Here is a 27,365-nt window from a genome sequence, read left to right as displayed (position 1 = left end):
GGGTTTGTATAATTTTTCTGCTTTTGCTCTCTTTTTAATCACTCCTGGTTATCCTCCTCCCTCCACTTGGTGCTTTGGAAAATCCTTGAGGATTTGGGAAAAAACAGGGAGAAATTGGCATAAATCCCACACAAAATGGTTACATTTGGAACCAGAACAAGCAGAATCCAAGCCTTTGGCTCTGGCTGATAATCCCTCAACCTCTGGCTGCTTTTTTTGGAGTAATTCCACCTGTTTGGTGACAAATTAAGGATCTGGTCTGCCCAGAACCAACAGGGAATGAGCCCTGGCTCCAAGTTCATCCACGGGGATACAGGAGGATGAAGTGAGCACAAAGTGTTTAAATCAGGAATTATCCCCATTGTCTGGAAACAAGATCCACCACAAGCAAAGGAGTTCTAAACCCAAGGAAAAGCACCATTCCCAGCCAAAGTCTTCCCCAAATTCCCCACAAAAAGCACACATTTGCAAACAAGCCTTCGTTACAAAAGTAAATTTATTATGACCTCACTTTTATAGCTCTTTTGTTTTTTAATTCCTTGTAACAATTTATAAATAACTCCTGGTCGTGGTTGCCACAGCTGGGGTCGAGTCTGGTGTTTGGGAAGGTACAAAAGAAGGAGATTCTGGAAAGTTTGGTGGGACTAGAGCACCATGGCCTGGGGGTTCCCGAGGAGCAGCGGAGCCAGGCGCAGGAGCGCCCGCACCGGCACGTGCAGCCTCCGCAGCTTCAGCAGCAGCTCCGAGAAGTTCCTGCTCCCTAAAAACATCCAAAGCAAAGGAAGAAGGTGTAAAAATGAGGGAAGATTTGCTCAAAATTAGAGGGAGAAGCTCCCAGGAGCTCTGGAGGTGTCATCCCATGGATCCGTTTGCCGTGCGCTGGTCGGAAAGTGAAGTTTTGTACGAGATCCCAAATTTGGGATCTCAAATGCCAGGAAGAAGAGGAACACCCAGAAGAGAGATGTGTAACAGGCAACTGGAATCTTCCAAGCCCAGACAGAGGAATCTGTGGCTGGCACAGGATTCCTGGGACAGGCCCCAGATCCCTCATGGATGTGGTGACATTCCCACCCCCAGCCTAAGCAAGGAACAGCTCCCCAAATGAAGGTCGAGCTGCCTTTCTTTTCCCTCAGAAATCTCAGGACCGGTGTATTCCCAGGCTGCTGGAGGGCAAGGAAAAGCTGCCCAGTGAAAGGATGCAGGATTTCCCCAAATCCCAATCCCAGACTCACCTTCCAAGCCTCCAGCTGCCAGCTGCCCCGGCGTGGGCACGGAGTGGTAAATCAGGAAGCACGCCAGCATGCTCAGCTGGGATTCCTCCGGAGCCTGCCCGCTCAGGTAGGAATGCAGGGAAACATCCCCTCCGGCTGCAAGGCACAAGGAATATCCTTGGTGACATTTGGGAAGCAGGATTTGCACAGATAAATCCCACTGGAAGTCTCCATTCCAATCCAGCAGAAAGTGGGCTGGGAGGTTGCTCTCCAACCTCCTTCCTTCTGCCATGGCCGCCCTGCTGTGGTCACCGCTCACTTTTGCTCCCAGAAAATTCTCCCTGTGCAAGATGAGGAAGGAATTTTCACCTTCCCTGCTAAAGACCTCCCACCATTTCAGGAAAACAATTCTCCAGGGAATGTTCCACACCAGACTGAAAACGAGTTGGTTTGTGCCAATGCCTTCCCTTCCCTCATCAATTTTCCATAAAATCAACCTGGATCATCAAGATGAGAACCAGGTGAGCAACAGGGGATGGGAATGAGATGGGCTTTAAGGTCCCTTCCAAAACCATTCCAGGATTCCAACAGTGGATTGGATTGAAATTCCTCCCTACCCTGAAGCCACTGATCCAAGGTGTTATCTATGGTGCACTTCATCACTGGCAGGAATTCCGAGTTCATGAAGAGCCCTCGGGTTGGATTCCTGCTCATCCTCTCCTGGTGGCTCCGGGAGCTGAAGAATTCCAGCACCAGCTTGATCTGCCACAGCTCAAAGGTCTCGGACATCTCCCGCCTTTCCAGCCTCCTCACGGCCTGGCAGCGGGGAGAGCAGGAATTGGAGCAGGAATGAAACATGGAGGAAGTGACTCCTCAAGCCCTGCCCTCCCTCCTCTGAAAAAGCACATGGAATGGCCACTCTTTGCTCCCCAAGAAGTGGGAAAAAATGTTGCTTCCAACAGGAACAGGAGTCTCCTACCTGATCAATGGCGATGTACGTGGGCAGCATCTCCGGATTCTCCTGGGTCACGCACTCGTAAAGGATGGAGGAGAAAAGATCCAGGATTTCCTGTTTCTGAGGAAAGACAGGTGTCAGGCACAATTTATTCCAGCTTCCTGCCTCCATTAAAGGTAATCCATGCAGTGGCTTCACAGGAATTTGGGATAACTAATGATACCACTCGACTTCTTCCTTGGGATCATTACACTGGGTTTTACATCCTCCCTTAACAAATTTTTGAAGAAATAATAAATAATAAGTAATAAATAATAAATAATAAACAATAAAACACCTTCCATGATTTCTCCTAAATGGTTCAGGGCTCTCTGGATTTGTTAAACACATTCCTCAAGGAATGGGACAAAAAATCCCAATATCAAAGCAACAGGAACCAGAGGATCACCCTTGTGTTACCCAGCATCCTGCTGGATATTCCCTGTTCCCGCTGCCTGCAGGGCTGAATTCTGCTCTGGGGTTTAACACAGGTTTTCCTTACTTTTTATCCATGGTATAACTGTTGGTCCATGCCAACACTTCCTACCTGGCCCATGTTCACAGTCGGTTTGCAAAAATAATCGGCGAAGGAAAAGAGAGCAGGATCAGAAGTGAAAGCGGAAATTGCTTCCGGCTGGAAAAAAAGGGATTAAAACATATTCCTAAAATGAACTTATTGGGTTTGAGCACAAAGATAACACCAAGTGATTTCCAAAGTGCCCAGAACATGAGGGAGAAGACTGGAACCCACGCCAAAGGTTGGAATCCATGATCTAAAGGTTGGATTCCATGATCTCAAAGTTGGATTTAAAGATCTAAAGGTTGGACTCAATCCAAAGGTTGGACTCCATGATCCCAAAGTTGGATTCAATCGTCTAAAAGTTGAATTCAATGATCTAAAAGTTGGATTCGATGATCTCAAGGCTGGATTCCATAATCCAAAGGTTGGATTCAACAACCTAAAACTTGGAATCAATGATCTAAAGGTTTGACTCGATCTCAAGGCTGGACTCCATGAGCCTGGAGGGCTTTTCCAACCTAAATGGTTCCATGAGCAAGCACTTCATGGGCAGGACGTGTCCAACACTTGTGTCTGCCCACAGCAGATGCACCTACACACGGCTGTCCCATGCAAGCCACCAGAATTCCCTCCCTCAGCAGCATTCCCAGCAGGAAGCCATCCCGGGAGCGCTACCTTGAATGCCCGCGCTTCGGAGTTGCGGTGGGTGACGGTCTGTGCCAGGAGGCTGCGCCAGCCCATGGGATCCTCCTTGTACGAGAGCTGCCCAGCTCGGAGCTTCACGTACAGGATGCCACCCTTGGAAAGGATCGACCTGGAATGGCACGACAGGGCCCATTTACAGAACGGGTTCAAACAGAGGAAATTCAGGTTGGATATTGGGGAGAAATTGTTCCCTGTGAGGGTGGGGAGACCCTGGCACAGGTTGCCCAGAGAAGCTGTGGCTGCCCCTGGATCCCTGGAAGTGTCCAAGGCCAGGTTGGACGGGGCTTGAAGCAACCTGGGAGAGTGGAAGGTGTCCCTGCCCATGGCAGGGGGTGGAATGGGATGATCCTTAAATCCCTTCCAACCCAAAGCATGCTGTGCTAATGGACTGTGCTTAATTTAATCCTTCCAGTTGACAAGAGGGTGATGGATCAATGACTGGACTCATTATCTTGGAGGTCTTTTCCAGCCTAAATGATTCTGGGATTGATCAATGGCAATTAAATGACCAAAAAGCACCACACTGCTGAGCAAAGATGCAGCTGGTTCCTCCCCCCCCCCCTTAACTGGGGAGTGCAAAGATGAGAATGATCCCTCCCCCCCAACCCCCAGATCCTGTGTTCCGGTAAAATCTCTGGTTCCCACAGCTGCCCCCCACGTTTCGAGTGTGTCACGAGGGCGGGCGGCACTTTGTGACACGGGGTGACACGAGAAAGCGAGCATTTCACAGGGCAGTAACAGTCCCCAACAGTCTGGGAAACGTGACATCACCACCACTCAAAACCAAACCAAAACCATGAGTTGTAGCTGCTCTCTGGTGCCTCTATCCCACTGCCAATCTCTGTGGGTTTTACTATCCGGTTTTCCCCGGACCCTGTTTTGTTGCATGAATTATTCACCTCAATGGGTGAAACCCAACTCTGCAGTTTCTTTCCTCCCCCCTAAAGTGCTGTCAGATGCACAACAGTGACTTGATGAAACCCAAGTTTCTTTCTGAGCTGTGGGAGGGTTTAAAAAAACCCATGAAATACGATTACTACGAGGTCATGATTCAGTTGAGCATTAAAAAAACACTTACTGGAGATGAGTCGTTCCCTTGCTTAAATCTATTAATAATTCCCAGTACCGTGGGCCCTTCACTCTGATCTGTCAATAGAAACATTTTTATTACTAAATATAACCAGAATCATTGCATTAAGAGGTTTCCACTGTTTTGTTCTGGGCTGTTTTATAGTGTTTCCCACCCAGAAAATTCAGGAGGAGGTGTGTGTGTCTCACGGTGAAATTTCTCAACAACGTTGTCCAGAGTCAGGCTAAAGAATCAAAAATCATCAAATCTCAGCTCTTGAGATCTGTGACCCAAAGTCCAGGTGATTTTCCATTAAAACAGAGATTTCCTTTACCTGCTTCAGCAGGTGGAGCTCTGGGAGAAGCGTGGGTGCCATCAGCTCCTCGGTGGCCTCCCCGTACCACTGCGTGCCCTGCAAAATGCCACGGGAGCCACGGGTTAGGAAAGCTCATTTCCATGGGAAAAGCAAGGAGAAGGGCATCTCGTGGGGAACAACTGCTCTGGCAGCAGGCAGGGGGTTCTGTTCCCAGCTAAACACAGGACTCATGTCAGGAAACATGGATTTCCCAAGCTGTATTTCCCATGGATGGATGGAGGATCAACACCTAATGGTGGGCAAGGCTAACAAGGGAAAGTTTAGGAAGCAAGCTGTAATGGGAACACGGAGAACTCTGTGCCAGAACCACAGAGCCACACCTCTTCCCCCTAGAAATCCCAACAACTCTTTCCTGAGCCTCCTCCTTCTCATGTATAAAATAAATCCCACAGAAAGGACTCTTCCCTGAAGGACACCTGATGGAAGCACCAAGGAGAAACGCCAAGTTGCTCATCTCAGAGTTAGGAGAAGGCTTGGAAAACACAAATGGCCACCTCTGTGCCTTTGGAAGTTCTTTTGAGAGGGAGGAGGACTTGGAAGGGAGCCAGGACACCCTTCCTTGCTTGTTTGAAGGCTCAGGTGACTCTCCCTGTCCTCCCTTCTGCTCTCCAGGTGCCACCAAGGTTGAGCCCAACCCTTCACTTATTCGTGCAGAATTCACCTCGGCCCCACCACAACTTGAAACCACACCCAAGACTGGAGGCCACCCCAACGAAAACTGGGATAAATCCGAGTGTTTGGTCATCCCACAGCGCCTCAGGGCCTCCCAGCCACGTTACCTTGTAGGTGACCTCGATGAGGGCGTAGCAGGGGGTGTTGGAATCCACGTCCACGGGAGTGAGGAGCCTCGGCTCGGCCGCCAGCACGTACAGGTGACGCAGAGCCTGCAGGTGGTACCTGGGGTGGGAACCAGGGGCTCAGCACGGGCTGGGAATGATCCCAGACCCCCAGCTCCCCACCCAAATACAGCTCGTGTAGCCATGGTATTGATTAGTTAACAGAGCAGGGCTTAATGGAGCAGAACCAAAAGTGATTAAGGGTCACAAATGGACAGATCTTCCTTGAAAATCTTTTCAGCTGAGCAAACTGGAGCAGCCACATCACAGGAGCACAGCAGAGCTGGTGTTTCCTCACTGACCCTACCATCAGAGATCCCTACCACTGGCACTTATTTCTTGTTTCCCACACTGTTTTTAATGGAGAACCTCCAAAAACTGATTTTTGGTAAAAATCCATCATCAGTCTTTTGTAAGCAGATGGTTCAGCTGAAGGAAATGGGATCCCCATGAAAGCCTTACCGATTGTCCGTGCTGTGAACAGGGAAGTGAGGGTACAGAGCACAGAGGAGAGCAGCAATGGACGAATTGGAAGTGCTCAGAGAGTATCTGTAGGAAAAAAGCAACATTATCCTTCAGTTTTCCTTCTAAATAACACAGGAGGCCAAAATATTTTGGTGGGATGAGGAAAGGAATTTCCAAAAGAGTACAAAGACAACAAGACCTTCTTTTCCAACAGGAGACACCTTTATGCATCCATGTGGTATTAAAAAAAGGAGAAATGGAGGAAATCAGGGCTGAGATCTGCCTTTGGAAAGGGCCAGTTACCTTCCTCCTCCCAGGAAGAGGAGCCCCAAAGCCATGTGGTGAGCCAGGTGGAAGCCGTAGTTCATCTCTCCCCCGGTCTTCTTGTGCATGAATCGGCAAAGCTGGAGCACTTTGAGGTTCCCAGAGCCAGCCATGACCATGGCCAGGGCCAGGAGCAGGACACTCAGGCACGTTTCCAGGTTATAGTGACCTGTCTTCAAGCACAACAGAGAGGTTCCATCACAATTCCATGGCCAACAGCACATTCCAGGCAGCATGATCCACCATTTTCTACCTTGGAGCTTGAATTCCCCGGAAGGAGGGAGAATCAGCAAAGTCCTACAAATGATTCCCAGCCCTGTCACATCCTATAAATTGTGTGTAATCTAGGAAATTAAAAGGGCTGGGTCTCTTCCCATTGAGGTTTTGCTGAGGGTCACGCAAAGCCATCTTTTTGCTGGAAGAAAACTTGGAAAAACTTACTATGGACGCTGTCGGAGCTGACAAACACTTCAGGAAATCCGTGGCATATTTGTACTGGAAAGAAAAGATGGATATGGATATGGATCCAAAAGGTAAGTGACAGCTCCCTGGGAATTGAAGGGAATAAAATAACCCCCCTCTTACCAGGCACTGAAATGCTGCCAGGTTTTCCGACCCGGCAAAGCGAAATCCCAGGGATAAACACGCTCCAGCGATGATGTAGACGTGAGCTTGCCTAAGGAACAACATAAACAGGAAATGACTAAATGTTCCTCTTCTCCTCATCTGAATACACAGCACAAACTCCTTTATCCTTTAAAAACAAAAGGGAAGACTCATCCTTTATAGAAGGATATCCCATGTAACAAAACTCTCCTTTACGGGACAGTGACATTCCCTAGGAGGAGATTTTTGGGATGTTACTCACGCCAGCGTTTCCAAGCTGAGGTCTTCAGAGGAAGGCAGCTCTGTTGCATGAAGAGAGATAATGTTCTCTCTTATGATCTACAAAAAGCAGGAAAGGAAAATGAATCCAAGGAAAACTGATGATTAATTGAAACTCTGGCCATCAAGAGTTCGTAAGTGATACCAGACAGGTCTAAGACCATCAGCATCCTGGAGTTCTCATAGGTATTGAGCTCATTTGGCCTTAAAAATTCCATACAGTATCTTGGAATATCACTGATCTCACTATTGGGAAGTTATTCCTGGTGCTCAACACCTGGCAACGCAGGGAAAATAAATCCCTTCCTTTCCCTGACATCATTTTGTGTCTGGAACAATCCCAACCCTCCTCAATCCTCTCCTTTCCAGTCCCCGGTGCTCCTAAAATCCGGGGATCCCATGGAACAGTCACCCTTGTCAGGTTCCTGCTCATTTCCTCGTGCTCCTCACGTGACTACGGAAATGCCCACACGGAGAACAATCCAGGGAGGTGTAAAATTGGGAAGCAAACACACCACACCATAAACAAACACCTACTTGAGGCACGTTGCTGTTGACCCACTTGGAATTGGGCAGGATGTCATCCCACAAAATCAGGCATCGAGCCAAGGTCTGGAACAAGGGAGAAAACCGAACCGTGAGGAAGAAAATTTATCTATGGAATTGGGAAAAGCTGTAAAAATGCACATAAATGTGTCTTCCAACTATTTCTCCATAAATTCTATCTCTGTGACAGGAAGGTGACATACCACAAGGAGAAACTGTTGGAAGGGGTGAGTTTGGCTGGGAAGCAAAGGATTCTGGATGATGGGCATGTTGGGCTGGAATTCCAAAACATCATTTAAATAGACTGAGGAATGAACCCAAGGAAAATCTTACCCTCAGCAACAGGAATTCTGGCTTGACAAAGTCCAGCAAATACATAGTATCTGGTGCTTTGAGCCAGTCAGCAATGGATCTGCAGGGAAAGGCAAAGGAAAAGGGTTTTCCAGGTCACATTCCAGCAATTCCAAACCTCAGCAGAGCCAACACCAGGGCAGTTGAACCCTGCAGGAATTCCCAGGCCAATCAATACCTGTTGTTGGTCTTCAGGTAGATCATGGCAAGTGCAAGGGTGGCACCTGGACATGTCACATCCACGTTGATGGTGTCTCCTTCCTGGGAAAACACAGGGAACACCTCCTACAGGTTCACTCGGAAGGGAACCCGTCTCCAAAGTCATGGAGACACCTCCCAGGCTTCCAACTTAAATGAGCCAGAGCTGGCACCACACACGCACCTTGATTTGGTAACTGGGAGATTTGTGCTTCTCCCTGTGCATTCCTGCCTGGAATCTCCTGTGTCCCCCCACCATGTACTGGTAGAGCTGCTCGGGAACGTTGAGGTCCGACATCCCAATCAGGTTACTGCCATGCTAAGGAACAGAAGGAAGGAAAAGCATGGAAGTGCCTTCCTCTAGGAGAAAAACCCACAGGCAGCTGGGAGCCAAGGATGGACCAGCTCTTGGAATGCCATCCCAATGGATAATGAGCCTCCTAATTGCGGCTGACTTACCCCAAGGCACACCATTCCCAAGGCCAGTCCTGATGCCAGGGAATAGGACTCTCTGTCCGTGCAGTATTCCATTTCTGGGCCGGGGGGACGCCCTGGAGAAACCAAAGCAGCAAAATTCACCTTTGGAAATTCCAGCTTATTGATTAGTTCCTAATGAAAGGAGAAAAAGATATCCCTCCCTCCTTAGGGAAGTCCTCAGTGGAACTGGCAGTTCATCCATCCACTCCCAAATGGCAACTCCCTCCTGAATGTTATGGTTGGAATTCAGAGCCAGGGTGAAAATGCCAAGTTTAACTGAGGATACTTTAAGATCCTGAACCAACCCAAATGCTGTTGCTAAAAAAGGATTGCACATATCCAATTTCCAGAAACACAACAATTCCAAGCCTTAAAACTTATCCCATTCCCCGTTTAACAGACCACATAGTCTCCAAGTAAAATTCCATACAAACAGGAATAAAAGCTGTTATAAATTAATTCAGAATGAGAGCACAAGTGAGATCATAAATCTGCTGTTCACAATCAGCTCTTAAGGCCTAGTGGTTAAAAACCCTCAGAATTCCAAACAGGGGAATTCAGGACACCAAAGTTCCAGGTGGAAGAAGTGGGGACAGCAATGATGCTGCTATGTTTCTTCTCCTAAATCCAGGGATTTTCCTTTTTAGGCTGCACAAGCTCCCAGGAGGGACCACGAGGTTTGGAAAATGAGAGGACAACGTTGTGCTGGGAGGTGCCAGTGTTACGACTCCCAAATTGCTGGAGCACACGGCGACCATCCCAGCCCTCACCCCGTTCTTCCAGCGTTGGCACCCACCTATCTCAGCCAGCAGCACCTCGGCAGTGTGCCTGTGGGCAGTGCCCTGGTAGACCAGGCCTATCCCGACCACGGCAGCCACCTGGACGTTGTGGGGGACATCCAGCTCGGTGGAGGTGGGCGGCAGCAGGGCAGGGATGTGGATGCTCAGCAGGCGGGTGATGGCCATGTCCATGGTGCCCAGCTTGGCGGCGGAGACGCCGAGCAGGAGCCCGATACTCGTCATCTCGTGGCCCTGGGCAAGGGGATGAGGAGCAGTGAGGCACATCCAGGAATGGGAAAGAGCCCTGTCCCAGTGCTCCAGTCACCTATACCAACGAGCCGTGTGCAGGGTGGAAGGATCTGGTGGTAAAACTGCTGGAATCTTTGAGCGGAAATGAAGTCTCCTCATTTGGCAGAATTCCAGAATATTTAGGGTTGGAAGGGACCTTTGGAGATCATCCAGTCCATCCCCACTGCTCACTCAGAGCAGGTGACACAGGAACGTGTCCATGTGGGTTTGGAATTTCTCCAGAGACTCCATGCCCTCCCTGGGCAGCTGTTCCAATGCTCCACCACTTCCATGGAAAGAAGTCCTTCCTCACATTGAGGAAGGATCCTTCCAACCCAAACCATGCACCACCCAAACCACAACAAAGCAACTCAGGCATTCTCCCACACCACGAAACTTCCATTGCAATGGTTCAAAGAAACCTTTTGGTTTTTTATTCCTTGTTTTGCTTAAAGAATCCAATCCCACCGGGATCTGGCTCTTGGATGTGCCAGAAGGCCTCACCTTTGTTAGGTAGTCATGGATGTTGAGGGTGGCCAGCTTGGTGAGGTGCCCGTTGAGGCCCAGCGCCATGAGGAACCCCGCGTATTCATTGGCCAGCTCGGCGATTTTTGGCTTGTTGTAGACGATCCAGGCGGAGTCGATCTGGGAAGCAGGAGCGATCTTCAGGCCGGCGGCCACCCCGTTGTGGAAGCTGGCCCAGCAGGCCATGTTGGGGGGGACGTCGATGTTCCCGCTGTTCAGATCCACGGTGGTGTTCCTGGGAGGAGCACGGCCTGCCATGGGAGAGGGGATAACAGCAGTCGGGAAAAGCCAAGCTCTTCATCCAGTGCCAAGTGAGGGAACAGCCCCGACCCAAGAGTCTTCAGGAATGGCAGGACAGCCTTTTGCGGGATCTCCATCCTGTATGGCCCCAGCACTGGCCAGTTTAGGCCACTTTTCCACTTGTCTCTCCTTCTGCACCTGATAAAAGGTCTTGGTGTTTGATAACACCGGCCCTGACCATTCCAGAAGGATCTCCCACCATTTCAGGTGGCACGTTGAAAACCCAAAGGAGCTGCTTCCTCACAAAACCCACACTTGAGCCGTGAAATTCTTGGTGGAGAAGATGCTACAAAAATTACAGCAAGTTCAGGAAAAAATGGGATAACAACTGGAAGAAAGCCCATCCTGCTTTGGGATGGACTGGGGAGGAACCCCTGACCAACGTACCAGTGAGGTTCAGCTTAGGGATGGGCAGCTGCTCCGTTGGCACCGGATGGTAGGAGAACAGGGTGAACATCCCTCGTCCAACTGGGAGAGCCATGGTTCGCTGGCACAGCTGCAGCAACCTGGTGGGGAGGTGAATCCAAAACCACACGGAAAGTTTTCCCAAATATAAACAATCTACAGATAAACAGGCACTGGACGGAACAATTTTTCCCTGATTGTGACTCTTCCCTTCTCCTTTTGAACCAAATCTTTGGTCCTTACAAGGTTCACCTCCAAAGATACCTTTCAGCTGTCGGAACCTGGCACTATTTTCCCCTTAAAGCTGGGTCAATAAATCCATTCCACGGACGCTTCCCGGCCGTGTCGGAAGCGAGGTGAGAGGAGAAAGCCAAGCAAAGGTGGTTGCCCTGTGGGATCCTGCTATGAGTGGTGATAACACCGAGTACAGAGTTGATAAGGTGCTTCCAAGAATGCCGACCACAGTTCTCTACGATTTAGTCTGGAAACACTTTCTAGACTCGTTAGATTACTCAGCTCCCTAGGTCGGACTCAGAGCATTTCGCATGCTAATGGTGTTCTCAATTCTTTTTGTTTTCATCTGGCTTTTAAAGAGGAGATTTTTAACCCCCAAAAAAGTGAATAAAGAATGAGGATGGAGACAATCAAGGCCACTGGGCACAGGAGGTTTGAAAGGAGACAGGGATGGGGCAGTAAATGCGCTTTCTGTGCAATTCCAAGGTCCCCTGACTGAAGACCAGCCTATCACAAAGGGTTCTCCAGCTTTAGCCAGGGGATGGATGATTTAGTCTCTACAGAGTAGGCCCTGCTTATAATTTACATTTTTTGGGCAGAAAAAAGAGTTACAAAGTCCCTTCAATCCCAACGGACCTCAGTGTGCTCTTTGGGGTTCACACTAAGTGTCCTTCCCAAGAGCCACCAACTCCAACACAGCAGAGCTTCGATATCCACGGAGCTCCAAAGACTTGGATTATGATTTTTTTAAAAATTAGATTCTGAACGACCAAAACTATTCCCACGACCTTTCAGCTGAATGCAGTACTGGGAAATAAACAGAGCTGGAAATGGACAGAGTTCCAAGGCCACACTGGATGGGGCTTGGAGCACCTTGGGCTAGCGGAAGGTGTCCATGGCCATGGCAGAGGTTGGAATGAGATGGGCTTTAAGGTCCTTCCAACCCAACTCAACTCAACTCAACCCAACCCATCCCATCCCAACTCAACCGAACTCATCCCAACCCATCCCAACTCAACCCATTCCATGCTTCCATGATTCCTTACCTATTTTCCTTCTCCTCGATGTACTCGTGGTCACTGGCTTCTGGCATCTGCACCACGTTGACCCGGACGGGCCGGGCGCTCTGGAGGAGCCTCCGCACCTCCTGCACCCTCAGGTCCTCGCTCCAGATCAGGGACATCACCTCCTCGTTCATGTCGTTCATGCCGTCCTCGTCCTCCTCCGACTCGGCTGCCGACGGAATATCTGAGGACAGCACCGTGCCCACGGACTGCATGGGAAAGGGAGAAGGCAATTCCAGGGGGGAAAACTGTCAGCAAGTAGCAGCATCACATCCTGAACTCACCCAGCACAATGACGGGTCTGTACACAGAAGGGATGGACACACCGATGGGAGTGTCACAACATTCCCATGCTCCTTACAGGAATTTACAGGCCTGGAGGATTTCCAGGCATGGAAATCAAGTACTTTTGCACATCCAAATAGGATAAATAACCAAAGACAAGAGGAGATGACACCTCAGATACAGTGAGGAGGTGATGTGTGACGTAGCTCTTGTCTTTTCAAAACCCTCCCTTGTTTCGGAGCAGTCAGAGGAAAGGGCTTTCCTTTCCCTGCCTACTCCATCAGCCCAGTTTGTGATTATTCCAGTTTGTGATTAGCCCAGTTTGTGACCAGCCCACCCAGAGCTGCTGTTCTGCAGATTCTGCTCCAAACCCTGCGTTATTTTTCAAAGCGTCCATATTTTCACACATCAGTTTGGATTCCCTCCACAACCACCTCGGAAAAGCAAGTTACTCATTAAAACAGCCTACACAGCAGAAAATCCCAGAATTCCTCACTATCAGACAACTTGGGGTTCACCACAGCACCAGAGTGGTTTTGGAACTTCCACACATGACCAGAAAAGCACCAAACCTTAAGAGCGCTCTTGGAAAACCCTTTTTCCATGCAAGATTTATGAAAGGCCCTCCTAAAACTCTGCTCTCCTGTTTATCCACAACACACCAGTGATCAGAGGACCCAAAGGGAACAGATCTTCTTGTGGTTCTCTGGGAACACGTGGCCCCAGGAAGGCAAGTAAATGAAGAGCTGATGAATGAAACCAAATTTCTTCTGGTAAATCCACGCTCAATCTCAACATGCAACTGCACCACCCAGAGCAGCAGCGTCCGTTCTGAAACAGGAAACTCCACCCTGCCCTCCTGAGAAATGACAAACAATTTGGGGTTTGAAGCTCACTTTGGCCTTTTAAGGTCACATTGATTCGAGGCATTGTTATAAAGTCAGTGATAAAATCAATTTTATCATCATTTTTGACGATTCGTGAGGGTTTCGGTTGGGCACAGCTTCCACCAGCAGCAAACAAAAAGGATTTTTCATGTGGTGGCACGTGGGGTTTGACCTGGAGTTAATTAACCTTTCTGCTAAATTAATTACAGTTTTGGTATGCAGTTAGTCATAAAGCCTTTATTATAGAAAAGTGGAATAATTTTAATATCCCTCCAAAGTTGAGACAGGAAAAAAACCAAGAAAAAAACCAAGATGTACTTGAGACTCCAAATCCCAATTCCTGATTTTGGAAAAGGCTCCAGTCTTCTGCCATGAAGGGGTTTTATGGCAGCCTTAAGAAGATTTTTGGCTTCCAACAAAGGACACTTCAGTGAGACGCAATTCCTTGAGATGCTGGTGATTGCCACCATCAGAAGGAAATGTAGGAAGAGAAAAAACACCACACTTGTTTTTAAATCATTTTACCCCAGGATATAAATAATTAAGACTCTTTTTTGGAAAAAGAAAAATATGGCAAGTATGGCAAGTGTATTTCCAAATCCAGCTCTTCCAGAGGAAAGGGAGATGCCAGCCATTCCAACACAAGGAGCCACTGGCAAATATCCACTTCCTTTTCCTTCTGCCATGGTTTGCTGGCAGAGCCTCTGGAGAAAGTACCAATGGAAGGGAGGAGGAGGAATCCAACAGCTCTGGAGGCAAAACTTCTGCCTAAATTTAAAAATTTGATTTCTCTTGAGTTTTCCCACCTATCCATGATCATCCATCCCTGCTGCATGTTGGTTTTCACACCCAAACCCTCGTGCGTGTAAACTCTCCATTTTGTCGCCCTCAATTTGGGAATTAAGCCGGAAATTCCCGAGCCGGGCGCTCTGCCTAAACTCCGGGATTGGGAAATCCCTTTGTGGCCATACTCACGGATTTCCCCTTCTGCAGGCTCCCTTCCCAGGCCTGTTTGGACAAATCCTGGCGGCCGATGAGGAGGCAAACGGCTTCCGGCCAGTCCGAGGCTGGCTGCTCCCGGCACTGGTAGATGGCGTCTCGGATGGGAAGGGCCACGCCAAAGGGAAGAGATTCCAGATCCCTCAAGGTGAAACCTTAAAATTAAGGAGGGAAAAAAACCCCCAAAAAGTGTTAACAGTGCCAGACAAAGAGTGTTTCCTGTTATCCAAGCACAAGGTTATTTGGGAACGTTGTTGTTCCGCTCTTACCAACACTGGTCATCCAAAGGACCAGTTTTTCAGCCAGGCTGGAAACAGAAGTGCTGGATTTGAAACTGCACCTGGAAAATTAAGGAGAAGCCAATAAAAGCTCATCCAGAAGTCAGCAGAAAGTCACAAATTCAATAAAGCAACACCAAAAGCCTCCATACCGATTGTCATCCTGGTCCATCTGCTGCTTCCGTTGGCCTAGGAAAGACAAGGCTGTGTTAATTCCATGTTTTCCAAGCTCGAGGCACTCCCAGGATGGAGTCAAAACATCCTTACCTGATGTGATCTTGTACAAATAATGGGAGGCTTCGTTCAGCACGGCGCTCTCGTCCCCAAGGATATAGAGAGCCACGCTCTGGGGAGGAGAGACACCAAAAAAAGTCATTTCGGGCCTGATATTCCTTTCCTTCCCAGAAAAGCAGGCAGGAAATAACTGGAATACAAGCTCAGCAACGGGAGGGGGGGGGTGGGTTTATTGTGAATGACACTGAAACAACTGACCAACAACAAACTTGTAGGCTTTACATTTTGGGGGGAAAAATTCCACCCTGCAACAATGAACTGAATTTTCACTAATTTCTCCAGAGGTAAAAAGGTAAGTCTCTTCCCAATGGAAAAACATGTTCCCAGTTATCCTTCCTGTGCTCCTCACATTCCATTTCCCCTGCAGGGCACACACGTTGTTTATAGACACCCTTCTCCACTCGGTTTCCTCCACATCTTGGATGTTTTGTGAAGGTTCCAAAAGAAAAGCTGTTTGGTCCAGCCAGAAAAATCCAAGGAATGAGTCACTCTATTTTGATAATTCTGGGAAAAATCCCATCCAAGTAAAATGATTTTGTGGGTTTTATGAAGATCTTTCAGCTCTGAGCTCTGCAGGCAGAGGGAGGAGGAAAATAGAGCCTCTTCTCCCAGTTTTTCTCCTCAGACACCACAGGCTCAACACCTCTGCTCCCAGCTGGAAGGGGTTTTCCATCAATGAGTGAGGAAGTGATGCTGTCCAGGGAATACCATCAGTGCTTCCAGCCACTCACAGGACTCAATATTGATGGTGGTGGGGTATGCTCAAGGAGAAACTGGGGAATTCTCACTCCCAAAATACAGATATCTCCAGGTTCCGTTCTTATTTTGCACAAACCACAGACAAACACAGAAGCAGTGAAGCTGCTCAGCTCCAATACCTCCTTCCCACCTGGGAAATGCACCCAGTAGATTCCACCCTCTGTTATTTCACCTTCCTTTAGGGATGTTTCGCTTCCAGGACATTCAGCAGCTGGAGCAAACCCTGCCCACAGGGCAGTGCTGACAGAACAAGGCATGGCCCCTGTATTCCCCGTCCCCCAGTACTCACCAGTACCACCAGCTTGCTCCTTTCACAGATCCCTGGTATGTAGGGATAAGGCTGCACTCCCTCTCCCTTCAGGCAGGAACTCAGCCACTGGAAGATACTTGGAGGCTCAGCAGAAAAAAAGGTGGGATGGAGCATGAAACCTGTTTGGACTTAACATGAACAGCAAAGACCATGAGTTCAGGGAAAAGGCACAAGAATTCCTCACCATTCCCAAAGAAAACCCTCCAGTACTTCCTTTGACAACAAAAATTCCAGCATTTCCCCCCAAAATGTTCCAGGTCCCTCCTGTCAGATGGGATTTTGTGACAGGAATGAAAACTCGAAGCATCTATTTAAGGAAGGAAAACTATCTCAAAAGGAATAAGCAGGGATTAATCCTCCAGAAGGAGGGGAATGTTAAAAACAAAGGGAATATCCACAAATCACAAAATATCCAAAGATTTAAACTCACCCTGGTCGATTATGCAGGTCTGCCTGGAGGTTTTGACAAGAGCTGGGTAGTCCCTGTAGTAATAATCTATGTAAGCTTCCAGTTTTAAATCCCTGGAATGACAGAGAGGGGAGTCACAGACTGGGAAAAAACCATTCCAACTTCCTGGATGCCACCTCCGGGCAGTGGGTGCTACTGGGGAAGAATTTGGAACCATAGAAAAAAATAGGGAAGGTTTTAAACATTCCTTTTCTTCAAATACAGGGCAAGCTGTCTCCAGTTTGGGCAATCCCATCCAAAGGAATGATTTTCCAGTGGGAATACCTGGCCAGCTGAACCAGGAGAACCACAAGGGAGCGGAGCCCTTCTCCCATCAGACTGTTCAGTTTGAGCTCCTCGTAGATGAGGTGGAGAACAAAGAAAATGGCAGGAATGTGGGCGAAAAGGAGCGTGGAGGAATCCAAGCTGAGGCTCTGGGGAAAGTCATCCTTGGAAGCTGCAACTTCCAGAGGGTCCAGGTGCAGAGCTTTGGCAAAGGGATGAGACTCGAAATTCCTGTGGTAGTCAGAGCTCAGGAGATATTCCCAGTCCTAGAGCAAAGAAACAGGGAAGAGAGGCAGAGGATCCATGGGGAATGTAACTTCCAGAGAAGTAATTCCAAAGCACTGTTACAGAGGAATCTTTTTCCCTAAAAACCAATCCAAATGTAACTGTTGGATGGAAAATGTGCTGCACAAACCCTGCAAACCACAGGGATTCAATGATTAAGGTGCATCCTTCCCGTAAAGGAATCAAAGCCTTCATTCCTTAATCCATCCTAATTCTCTCTGGAAGTGGGAATCCTGACAAACGTCACACGGTGCAGCTTTGGAAAAGAAAACTTTTCTATCCCAAAGGTTTGTCAGGTGAAATTCCACACTCATGAGGGTGTTTCCTCTGATTTGCCTTAAAAAACCAATCCCAAACAGCTCCTCCTGCCTGTTATTTTTTAGGAAAAAGCCCATTTTTTTACCTCGTCTGACCCTGTTTCTGATGGCCTTGCCTTCTTTGGAGCAATGACTGGGGAGAGTGACCCTTCAAAATCGAGCTGCAAGAAATAAAAGAAAAAGAAATAAAACCAAAAGAAATAAATAGAAAAAGGAAATCAAATAAAAGCAGCTCAGGAGTGAAATTCCCCAGGTTTCCTGAGTGAATCACAACATCTAAATTCAAACCAAGTAGGACATGATGTGGCTTGAGGTGCTTCTAGATTTGCTGAAAAAACCCCAGAAATCCAAAATCCTCTTTAAGGAACAACAGTCTGGGTTGTGAGCTGTGTTTAAACTCAGAATCAATTTAATATGGATGAGATGAACCAAATTCAATGCATTGGTGTCAGGTGTGAGCTGCAGCCAAACCTTCATCATTTATTCTTATAATAAATGTCTCTCATGACAAACACAGAGCGAAACAGGCCTGAAAACTGGAAGTAAAGAATGAATTTGCTCACATTCCGTGTCCAGCAGAGCCTCTCGGTGTTGTAACCCATCATGTTCATGACACAGGTGACAAATAAATTCCACTCTGAGTGGTAGCTGGGCCCTCCCGGGGCGTTGTAGGCATTGTACCACTTCACCAACATCTGCACAGCTGTTTCCTTGGGCAGGATGGCTTTGACCCCCTGCAGGCATCTTTTCACTGTTGGGAAAGAAGGGAATCATCCATCAGCTCTGCTCTCCTGGGATTTGCTCCATCAGCAGTGGAAGTCTCCACAGATTCCTCTCGTTGGACTGCGTTTAACTCTAAATAAAGCCACAAAACTCCGACAGCTCTTCCTTGAGTTGAGCACAAATCCTCTGATTTGGAAGAAAAATCAGGAAAAAAATTCCTTTTTTTTTGCTCATTACTGAAGCCACTCATGTCTGAACTGGCATCGCAGCCCTTCCCCAAGCCAAGCAAAAGCCACCTAAAGCTTTGGAATCCTACCTAATTCCGAGGTGGCGATTTCGGGAATACTGATCCGAACCATGGTGTTATTGCTGAGCTCCTGGAAAATCCAACAAAAGTGGAGATAAATCAAGAAATGCATCAAGTGTGGCCAGAGCCCTTTTCTATCAACTCAGAACTCCTCAGTGGATGAAGATATTTCCAAATCCTGGCTGTTTGCTGCACTAAGATGTGGAATTCAGGAGGCAGCTCTGTGAAACACTGGAAGTCTGGGAATTATCTTGAAATAATCTTTGTTACCAAAAGCGTTGCCCCACACGACAGGGAAATACCTACTAAAGTTACTCTGTTGTGGACAGGATCCCTCAGAGCTTGGATGAAAGTCCCGAGCTGCTGGAAAGTGCAGTCCTCAACGTAAGGGGAGTCGTGGAGCTTGGAAGAATCCCTTAATTCCGGAACTGGTGACAAAATTACACTCTGAAATGTGGGGAAAAGGACTGGTTAGAGTTCAAACTGCACTGGAATTCAGGATTAAAGTGGGTCTGAGCAAAGAACACCTAAAATTGTTGGGTTTGAAGTACTAACAAGAATCTTGGAAACAACTGTCAATCCTTCCAATCCCTGCCTTGGAAGTTTTATGGCAAACGTAAGTAAATAAACAGGGCAGCACCACAGAAATCGTCTTTTAAACACAATTTATTATGGGGATTTACAGGACAAGAAGAAGAGATTCAACTCCAAAAGATACCTTGGAAGATAAAAAAAACACCAATCACTCCAACAAAAGGAATATTTCCTTATTTCTTACCTCTTCCAGGGGCCCCAGGTGCTTGTTCAAAGGCTTGGATGGAGTACTGACGCTGTCCAAGGGAGTGCTTGGCCGAGGCATTTGGTTGGACATTGTCAGGGATGGAGCAGGAAGCCCGGGAATAAAAACCTTCCCCACCTTTTTGGTGGAAAAGGGAAACAAAAAGTTAAGCTTTTCTCTGAAAATTACCCCCCATTAAAGTATTTAATTGTTCCATTAACACCATGGATGCTTCAGAACTCCCTCTACAGCACTGCACATAAATTAGGGATGGAACAGGCGTTGCTTACCCGAACCACTCCGGAATAAAGCACCAGATTCCCACTGCCTTCCAGAACCAGCAGAGTGTCAATGCCCTGGAACAACCAAGCAGCACATTTAGCTCCTTGTGTTTAACTCAGGAGGCACCAGCTGGGTGACAAGGACATGCCACAGGTAACAGTACCTCCACCGGAGCCGCGTCCTTTGCCGGAATACTGGTGACAGATCCAAAGATCAGCTGGGATTTATCGTTGCTCTCTTGGAATTTTACACACCTAGGGATTAAAGAGAACAACAGGAAACATAAAGGGCTTGTCCTGGGTGTTGTTACAGAAAGAAAACACAAAATCCCAACACGGCAGTGAATTTTTTTGGTGGGTTTTGTGGTTCTTTCCTCCTTCTCCCCTGTCATAGGTTAGCAAGCATAGTCCCGGAAGGGACGTCCTTGCTAAGGGGTGCTTACAGTTTCCTCTGGGAACTGATAGAACCTATCAGCTGGCCAGTTTGAATATGGACAATTCTCTAAGCCACTTAAAGTTGTGATCACCTCTGTGATCCACATTTAAGAATAGGCAAACTCCCCCTCCAAGCTCTCTCTCGTTTCCGGCGCTGGGACAGGTGGCTGCAGGGCCCGAGCAGGGGGCCAGTGGGCCCGGCCAGGCCCTGCTTGGGCCAGGCCGGGCCGGGCCACGGCCATCCTGAAGCCATGGACCTGTTCCAGCCGTGGAACCCCCCCCACTGCCTTGCCGTGGGCAGCCGGAGCAGCTCGGCTCTCCCCCCTCTCCACTGTGATAAGAAAAAATTCAACATTCCAGCTGTAAAGCTGCAAGGCCGAGGTGAGAGTAACCCTTTTATTGCTGTGAAGAGCTGAAAACCTGAGGGAAGAGAGAGAGGAGATGCTTAAAGCTGAAATTCTGTTGTGAAGCTATGATATATCAGAGTATCCTGTTGTAATTTCATGAAGATATGGGGGGTGGAGTGTTCAACTCGTGAGCAAAAGCACCTGCGCTGAGATAGGCAGATGCTGACGCAGCTGTAATTTCATGAGAAGTTTGGACAGGGAGAGATGAACCAGATGAGGACTTTTGCTCCAAACGGGAAAGGAGAAAACCTCAGTCCGTAGAGATGAACCAGATGAGGACTTTTGCTCCAAATGGGAAAGGAGAAAACCTCAGTTCCTAGAGATGCTCCCAGAGATAGTCCTAAAGATGAAGATGATGAAGACCCTTTGCTCCCAGGGAAGGAGAAGGGCCTCTGTTTTTGTTTCTGAAAGGCTCAACCTTAAAATTGTACCCCAAAAAACTTCAAGAGTGGACCCTCGAAGGCAGTTGCGGGAAAAGCTGCAAGTCGGGGGAAAGGACTCACACGCAGGCAGAGAGACTCCTCTTCCTAAATGGACTGAACAATATTTGGAAGTGGGCGGCTGTCTCGTTGTGATAATGTTTTCATAGCATGAGCAAGAAGAGACTTCTCTCTCTAAATGGACTGAACAAGGTTATTATGGAAGTGGTAAACAGACTGAACATCTTAAGGGTTGTCTTTTCACATTGTCAGTGGGAGAAGGGAGGAAGGTGGGGGGAGGAGGAGAGTTCTGAAGGTGGTATAATTTTTTTTCTTCTTTTAGGTCTGTTAATAAACTTCTTTATATTCTTTCAAGTTTGGTGCCTGTTTTGCATTTCTCCTAATTCTTATCTCACAGCAGATAAACAGTAATGAGTATTTTGGACCAAACCACTACATCCCCGCTTTACCCAAACGTTTAATTTTCTAGTTAATTAAAACCTCTGATGTACTTCCTGCTGGGAATTCCTGGAGTGCTCCTCCTGGTTGACCTGTCCCCAGGGTGGGAATGCTCACCTCAGCTGGAGCTGGGATTCCACTAAAAAGCACAGGAATTTCTGCCCACAAAGGTCGGTGGAAATGAACACTTTGGATGCCTGGGAATTCTTCTCTCTGGAAAAGAGACACAAGGACCAGGTTAGAATCTGCTTTGCTTTGGAGACTTCATTAAACCATGCAGAAATCCTGGAATAACACACCAGGGAAAAATGCTCCAAGTGCCCAATTCTCTGGAAGGGAGCCAGGCACTTAGGGAGCATCATTTCCCAAAAAAATCAGGGCGTGCAAGCCCAGGAATCGACTCCAAGGTGGCTCCATTTGCAGAAAAACCACTCAAATAAGCTGGGATTTCACTTTATTTCCCACTTCCCACAATGGAAACTCCTTCCATCCCAGGAAAAGCACCTGACCTCATGTTTGGGACTGTTTCTGTCCACAGGTGGTCGATGCAGAGCTCGGGAACGATCGGCTCTGTCTCCGGCACGAGGAAGGAGTCGTTGGAAGCGGAACTCGGGGAATGGGTAACGCTGGGTCTCCTTGGGGACTGGGCACTGCTGGAGAAGCTGAACCTCTGCACTCCAGAGAAGGAATGGACTCCCAGGGCTGGGGAATGGGAGCGGCTGCAGGCAGAGACAGGATATGGATGAGATCTTCAAACTCAGGGAAAGATCAGACATTGCTACAGCTGAAAAGTGCATCCCCAAAATCAGGGAGAATCCCAAAGAGCTCATCCACTGACTTTAAAACCCAAGCAAACCCACCCTAAACCAGGAACTAGCTCACTGCTGATTTCCTTTAGTTTTCCAGCACAGGAAAACCATTCTCCACTTATTTTCCAGGCATCTCTGTCCGAATCCAATAGAAGAGATTTCAAAAGGATTTCAGATGGTCCATTCCATCAAAAATCCCCCCCAACCTCTTCCCTCTAATTTCTTTAGAGAAGCCACCCCAAAACACTCCTGGCACTCAAACTTCCAGCAGACATTCCTTGATCCATGACAGAGCAGCCTCCTTGGCTCTGGCACAGGGATTATCTTCCTGTGCTGGTGGGATAACAGCATAGGAAGGGCATTCCAAGAGGAATTTCAGGTGCTGCTGCAACACAAGAGGCACCTGAGCCTTGGATGGAAAGACAGAGAGCAAAACGTGTCCACGGTATCCCAAAGCTCCCACCCTTTGGGATTTGCTGTGAGTGCCCACCTCAAAGCAGCCATGTTGGAGATGGTGGGAGAGCGGGATTGCAGGTTGGGAGAGGAGCCGGATCTGCTCTGGCTGTGGATGGACGAGTAGTTCTGGAAAGGGGAGCCCCCAGGGGAGTCTCCTTTGGAGAGGCTCCGGAGATGAGCGGTCAGGGAGCTGCTCGTGGCCACGTGCTGGGGGGTGCCCCCCTGCTCTGGGAATTTCAGCACCAGGCTCTGCTCCTGGGAGGAAAACCAACAGTATGTGGGCATGGACAGCCAGGGATTGGCTTTTCCAGCAGCTTTTCCCAGCGGTTACGTGTTACAAATTCATGCTCAGCCTATGAGTTATTCCCACCAACCCTGCTCGCCCACTCCCACACAAACTGCTCCAAGGCTTTTCACAAAACCACAGGATTTGGCTGGAAGGGACCTTAAAGCCCAGCCAGTCCCACCCCCTGCCATGGGAACACCTTCCCCTATCCCAGGTTGCTCCAAGCCTTCTCCAACGTGGCCTGGAAAACTTCCCCAGGTGTGGGGCAGCCACAGCTTCTCTGGGAGAACAGTGCCAGGGCCTCCCCACCCTCACTGCCAAAGCTTTCATGGCACCAAGTTACTTCCCGCTTTTCCTAAACTTTCTGGTCCAATGTATGGAATAACATGGGAATAACAGAATCCATCACCGTCACATGATCTCCCTGCTCCAGCCAAATCCATGGAAAAAACTACTTAAAAACCAAAAGAACCAGCCCCAACAGACATCTTATAAATGAAACAGATCCCGAATGCCGGGCGCTCCTAACACACGTAAGGGCACGGAAATGCACACGGCTGTTTTCCAGGGATTTTTATTCCCCAGGGCATGGGTACCTCTGGCTTGACTCTCCTCAGGGCCCAGACGGTGTGTAAGCTCTGCACAGTGTCGTAGGTCATCACAATGGAAGGGTCAGCGCTGAGGAACACGATCCTCAGCGTGTGGTCAGCCACGTACTGCACCCGGGACGATCCAAACACGCCTGGAAAACACGGATTCATTCCCGAGGATCAGCTCCAGAACAATACTAGGAGCATTTCCCGTACTCTCTTCCTTCCACAGTCTGGGTTTCTCCCCTGAGCAGCTTCCCTGTTCGTGCAGTAGCTCTAACTGCATCCTTGGAAGTGATTCTTCCCAGATTTTTTGATGCAGGGAATGCTCCAGGGACATGCTGGGATTTGCTGCCACCCTGAGGACTCCCGTGACATCCAACCTACCTCCGGACTTCCAGACCAGAGGGGTGATCTCATCCAAGGGGTGCAGCATGCTGAACATTGTCGGCAAAGGCTCCCTAGGGAAAAGCCAGACAAGTCAGAGCCTGGAATGTGACAGCAGGGACATAGATTCCATCTCCAGAAGCTTGTTGGATTGACTGAGTAGACTGAACTTTTCAGGACCTCTGTTCCTAATCCCAGCTCTTCTGAGGACCAGAGAATCCCAAGGGAAAACCCAAAAGAGTGGATTAAAGCTGCTTATCAGTGCATTGTCCAACTGCTTCCTTTGGGATCCACAGAGGGCTTCCACAGGGGCTGGGATCCTCACCCAGTAGGGGCTGGGATCCTCAGCCAAGAGAGAACGGGATTCCCAGCCAACAGGGAATGGGATCCTGCAGCTGAGAGAAAATGTCTCGATGACAATCCCTTAGTGACTCTCCCAGTTGTTCATCCCACCCTGGAACCAAATCCCAGGACAAACCTTAATGGAATCAGGCTGGTGACAGCCATACTGTGGCTATCCCCAGACCCTATTCCCAAGCCCAGCACTCCCAAACAGTTCCTAACGCTCAGCTTTGAGTGTGCTCACTCAGAGTCACTGGGATGGGATACAAAGGCTGGAAGAATCACATCAATAAAACCCCAGACTGGTCTGGGTAGGAAGGGACCTTAAAATGATCCCATTCCACCCCCTGCCATGGGCAGGGACACTTCCACTATCCCAGGTTGCTCCAAGCCCCATCCAAGCTGTCCTGGAACACTTCCAGGGATGGGCAAACCACAACTTCCTCCTTTTCCACCCGATTTCACCTTTTCCTATCACAAACACACGGATCTTTCACCACTGCCCTCCAGCCCCTCCGCTCCTTATTAGATTATCCAACAGGAAACCACCCAAATCCCCCATCCCCTACCTGGGTGGGCTTGGAGGCACCTCGTGGGAAGAACTGCTGCGCTCAAATAACAACCCATATTTGGTTGGCCAGACATTTGCAACCTATGAAAAAATTAGGGATTTATAGGGGGGGAAAAAACCAACCACGAGCTGTATTGATTACATTTGAGGGTTTTATAGGAAAATAAGATGTTCAGGCTTTTAATGGCGAGCTGGGGAATGTAAATGTGTACAGAAACATTGCATTTGTGGACAAAAAGCAAGGCAGGAGTTACCTGGAAAGGCAGAGCAGCAATGTAATCCTTCCCCTCCATGCTGTGCACGTTGATGCAGGAATTCTGCAAAATGCAGATACATTTCTCCACTATTTCCTCACTCCCTGAAACTGGAAAGGGAAAGGAAGGAAAAGAACAATTATACAGTGAAGCTTCTCTGTTTCAGACATCCCTAATACACAAAAGGTAAATTCTGACATATCAAGTCTTGGTGAATGAGCTCCTGGTGAGTGTCCGGAGAAGGGAATGGAGCTGGGAAGGGGCTGGAAAACAAGGAATGGCTAAGGAAACTCAGCCTGGAGCAAAGGAGGCTCAGGGGGGACCTTGTGGCTCTGCAGGACTCCCTGACAGGAGGGGGCAGCCGGGGGGTGTTGGGCTCTGCTCCCAGGGAACAGGGACGGGAGGAGAGGATACAGCCCCGAGTTGCACCAGGGAATGCTCAGGCTGCATATCGGGAAAATCTCCTCCCCAAAAGGGTGTCCAGCCCCGACACAGGCACAGGGATATAAAAGCCACGTGGATGTGGCACTTGGGGATGTGGTTTTGTGGTGGCCTTGGCAACAGTTGTACTTGGTGGTCTCGGAGGACTTTTCCAACCTAAACAATTCCACGATTCCAAGCCAAGGGAGCTGAGCTCTGATCATTTGCCCAGCAGCACAGGAGGCAGGACACTCACCATCAGCTTTTTCTGATTTTTCCTGGGGGATAGTGAAGTCACACCACAAGGCCTGAAACCCAACACAGCGTCATTAATTCTCCAACAAGAGCTGATGCTCCCACACAACACCACCTTCCCGTGTTCTCCAAGCTAACCCCACCCCAAAACACCGTCTGGAAAAGGTCTGTGGATCCCCTCAGTGCCCCTTTCCCACATTTCTGTACCTGCAGGACGGGGCTGTCGACGGTGAACGCCTTGTACACGGAGGACGCTTGGCTTCTGCTGCCCTTGCTCCAGATGACCACGTTGCTGGCCACGTACAGCTCCTCGTCGTAGTCCACCTCTTCCCCAACATCACTGATGCCTTTCCTCAGCTGCCAGCTTTCCTGAAAAACAGGGGTTTCTTCAGGAGAAGCCACAAGACCCGCAGGTGTGATGAATTTGGCCTGTTACAAGGTGCTGGCCCAGAGAAGCTGTGGCTGCCCCTGGATCCCTGGCAGTGTCCAAGGCCAGGCTGGACTGGGCTTGGAGCAACCTGGGATAGTGGAAGGTGTCCCTGCCCATGGCAAGGACTGGAATGAGATGATCCGTAAGATCCCTTCCAACTCAAAACACCCTGGCATTCCACGGTAAAGGACAATCATGATCCATTCAAATTTATTTCAACGGAAGCCAGGGAGGAAAGGGGAAGGGAGACCCTTTGCAGAGTTCTGAGATTCAGAGTGAACCCCCTTGCTCCCTAAACTCATTCTCAGAGAGGAGCTGGGATATGGCTGGATCCAATCTTAGGCTCAATCTCCATCAGAACAGAGGGTGTTGACCTGGAGAAGAGAAGGCTCCAGGGAGACCTTAGAGCCTGAAGGGGCTCCAGGAGAGCTGGAGAGGAACTTGGACACGAGTCTGGAGTGACAGGACAAGGAGGAACGGCTCCCCACTGCCAGAGGGCAGGGTTGGATGGGATATCGGGAAGGAATTCTTCCCTGTGAGGGTGGGGAGGCCCTGGCACAGGTTTCCCCGTTCCTGGAAGTCAAAGCCAGGCTGGAGGAGGCTTGGAGCAACCTGGTCTGGTGGAAGCTGTCCCAGCCCCCGGCGGCGGGCGGGAACCGGATGGGCTTTAAGTTGCCTTCCCTCCCAACCCCCCTGGATTCCCTCGGCTCAGGAAGACTCGTACCCGGTGCCGGTCGTGGATGGTGACCTCTTGGAGGGAGCCCACGAGCCCTGCGGCGCCGTCGGAGGAGCAGAGCTCCGGCGCGGGCTGGAGCCGCCGCAGCTGCAGGCTCAGGGCGCTCGGGTGCCGCCGGCTCTGCTCGCGGCCCCGCGGCGCGAACTCCTGCAGGTCGCCGGCCGCAATCATCGTCGCCCTCTCGTCACAGTGGTCCGACATGGGGCCCCGATATCCACATTATTTCCGCGACGCTCCGGCGGCTCCCGCGGGCACCGGGACGCGCGGGGAGCGGCACCGGCGGTCCCTCACGCGGGCGCGGCCATCTTGGCGCTCCCGCCC

General features: G+C 49.2%; 1 protein-coding gene across 1 annotated transcript; it reads right to left on the bottom strand.

Annotated features, from left to right (window-relative positions):
- Positions 1-478: 478 nt before the first annotated feature.
- ANAPC1 (anaphase promoting complex subunit 1) lies at positions 479-27,365 on the bottom strand. Its single transcript, XM_042038923.1, has 47 exons — positions 27,033-27,365; positions 26,086-26,247; positions 25,880-25,931; positions 25,204-25,313; positions 24,948-25,030; positions 24,037-24,110; positions 23,656-23,801; positions 22,808-23,028; positions 22,018-22,227; positions 21,626-21,721; positions 19,953-20,043; positions 19,798-19,863; positions 19,508-19,645; positions 19,036-19,176; positions 18,739-18,799; positions 18,263-18,450; positions 17,786-17,860; positions 17,098-17,363; positions 16,795-16,886; positions 16,344-16,492; positions 15,269-15,347; positions 15,154-15,190; positions 14,993-15,063; positions 14,700-14,878; positions 12,535-12,761; positions 11,237-11,355; positions 10,529-10,800; positions 9,754-9,988; positions 8,940-9,031; positions 8,665-8,799; positions 8,461-8,543; positions 8,265-8,343; positions 7,923-7,997; positions 7,369-7,445; positions 7,086-7,176; positions 6,942-6,995; positions 6,480-6,673; positions 6,174-6,260; positions 5,655-5,772; positions 4,834-4,911; positions 4,509-4,576; positions 3,401-3,539; positions 2,753-2,839; positions 2,191-2,286; positions 1,829-2,027; positions 1,233-1,367; positions 479-760 (listed from the first exon to the last, which is right to left on the bottom strand). Exons 1-47 carry the CDS (start codon positions 27,243-27,245, stop codon positions 645-647), a joined length of 5,856 nt encoding a protein of 1,951 aa, XP_041894857.1. The 5' UTR covers positions 27,246-27,365; the 3' UTR covers positions 479-644.

Source organism: Corvus kubaryi, unplaced genomic scaffold (assembly GCF_017639235.1).
Source record: "Corvus kubaryi isolate FWS band 111438036 unplaced genomic scaffold, C.kubaryi_AGA036_p1.0 37393, whole genome shotgun sequence".
NCBI classification, from domain to species: domain Eukaryota; kingdom Metazoa; phylum Chordata; class Aves; order Passeriformes; family Corvidae; genus Corvus; species Corvus kubaryi.
This window is presented reverse-complemented; position numbering and strand designations above follow the sequence as displayed.

Bases quoted from the DNA above. Each gene is read 5' to 3' on its own strand.
- ANAPC1 (XM_042038923.1), bottom strand. From the start codon at position 27,245: ATGTCGGACCACTGTGACGAGAGGGCGACGATGATTGCGGCCGGCGAC. The intron at 18,451-18,738 runs GTAGGATTCCAA...CTTTCCCAACAG, and splicing joins AATCGCCACCTCGGAATTAG to TGAAAAGATGCCTGCAGGGG. The intron at 6,996-7,085 runs GTAAGAGGGGGG...TTTTCTTTCCAG, and splicing joins TGGCAGCATTTCAGTGCCTG to TACAAATATGCCACGGATTT.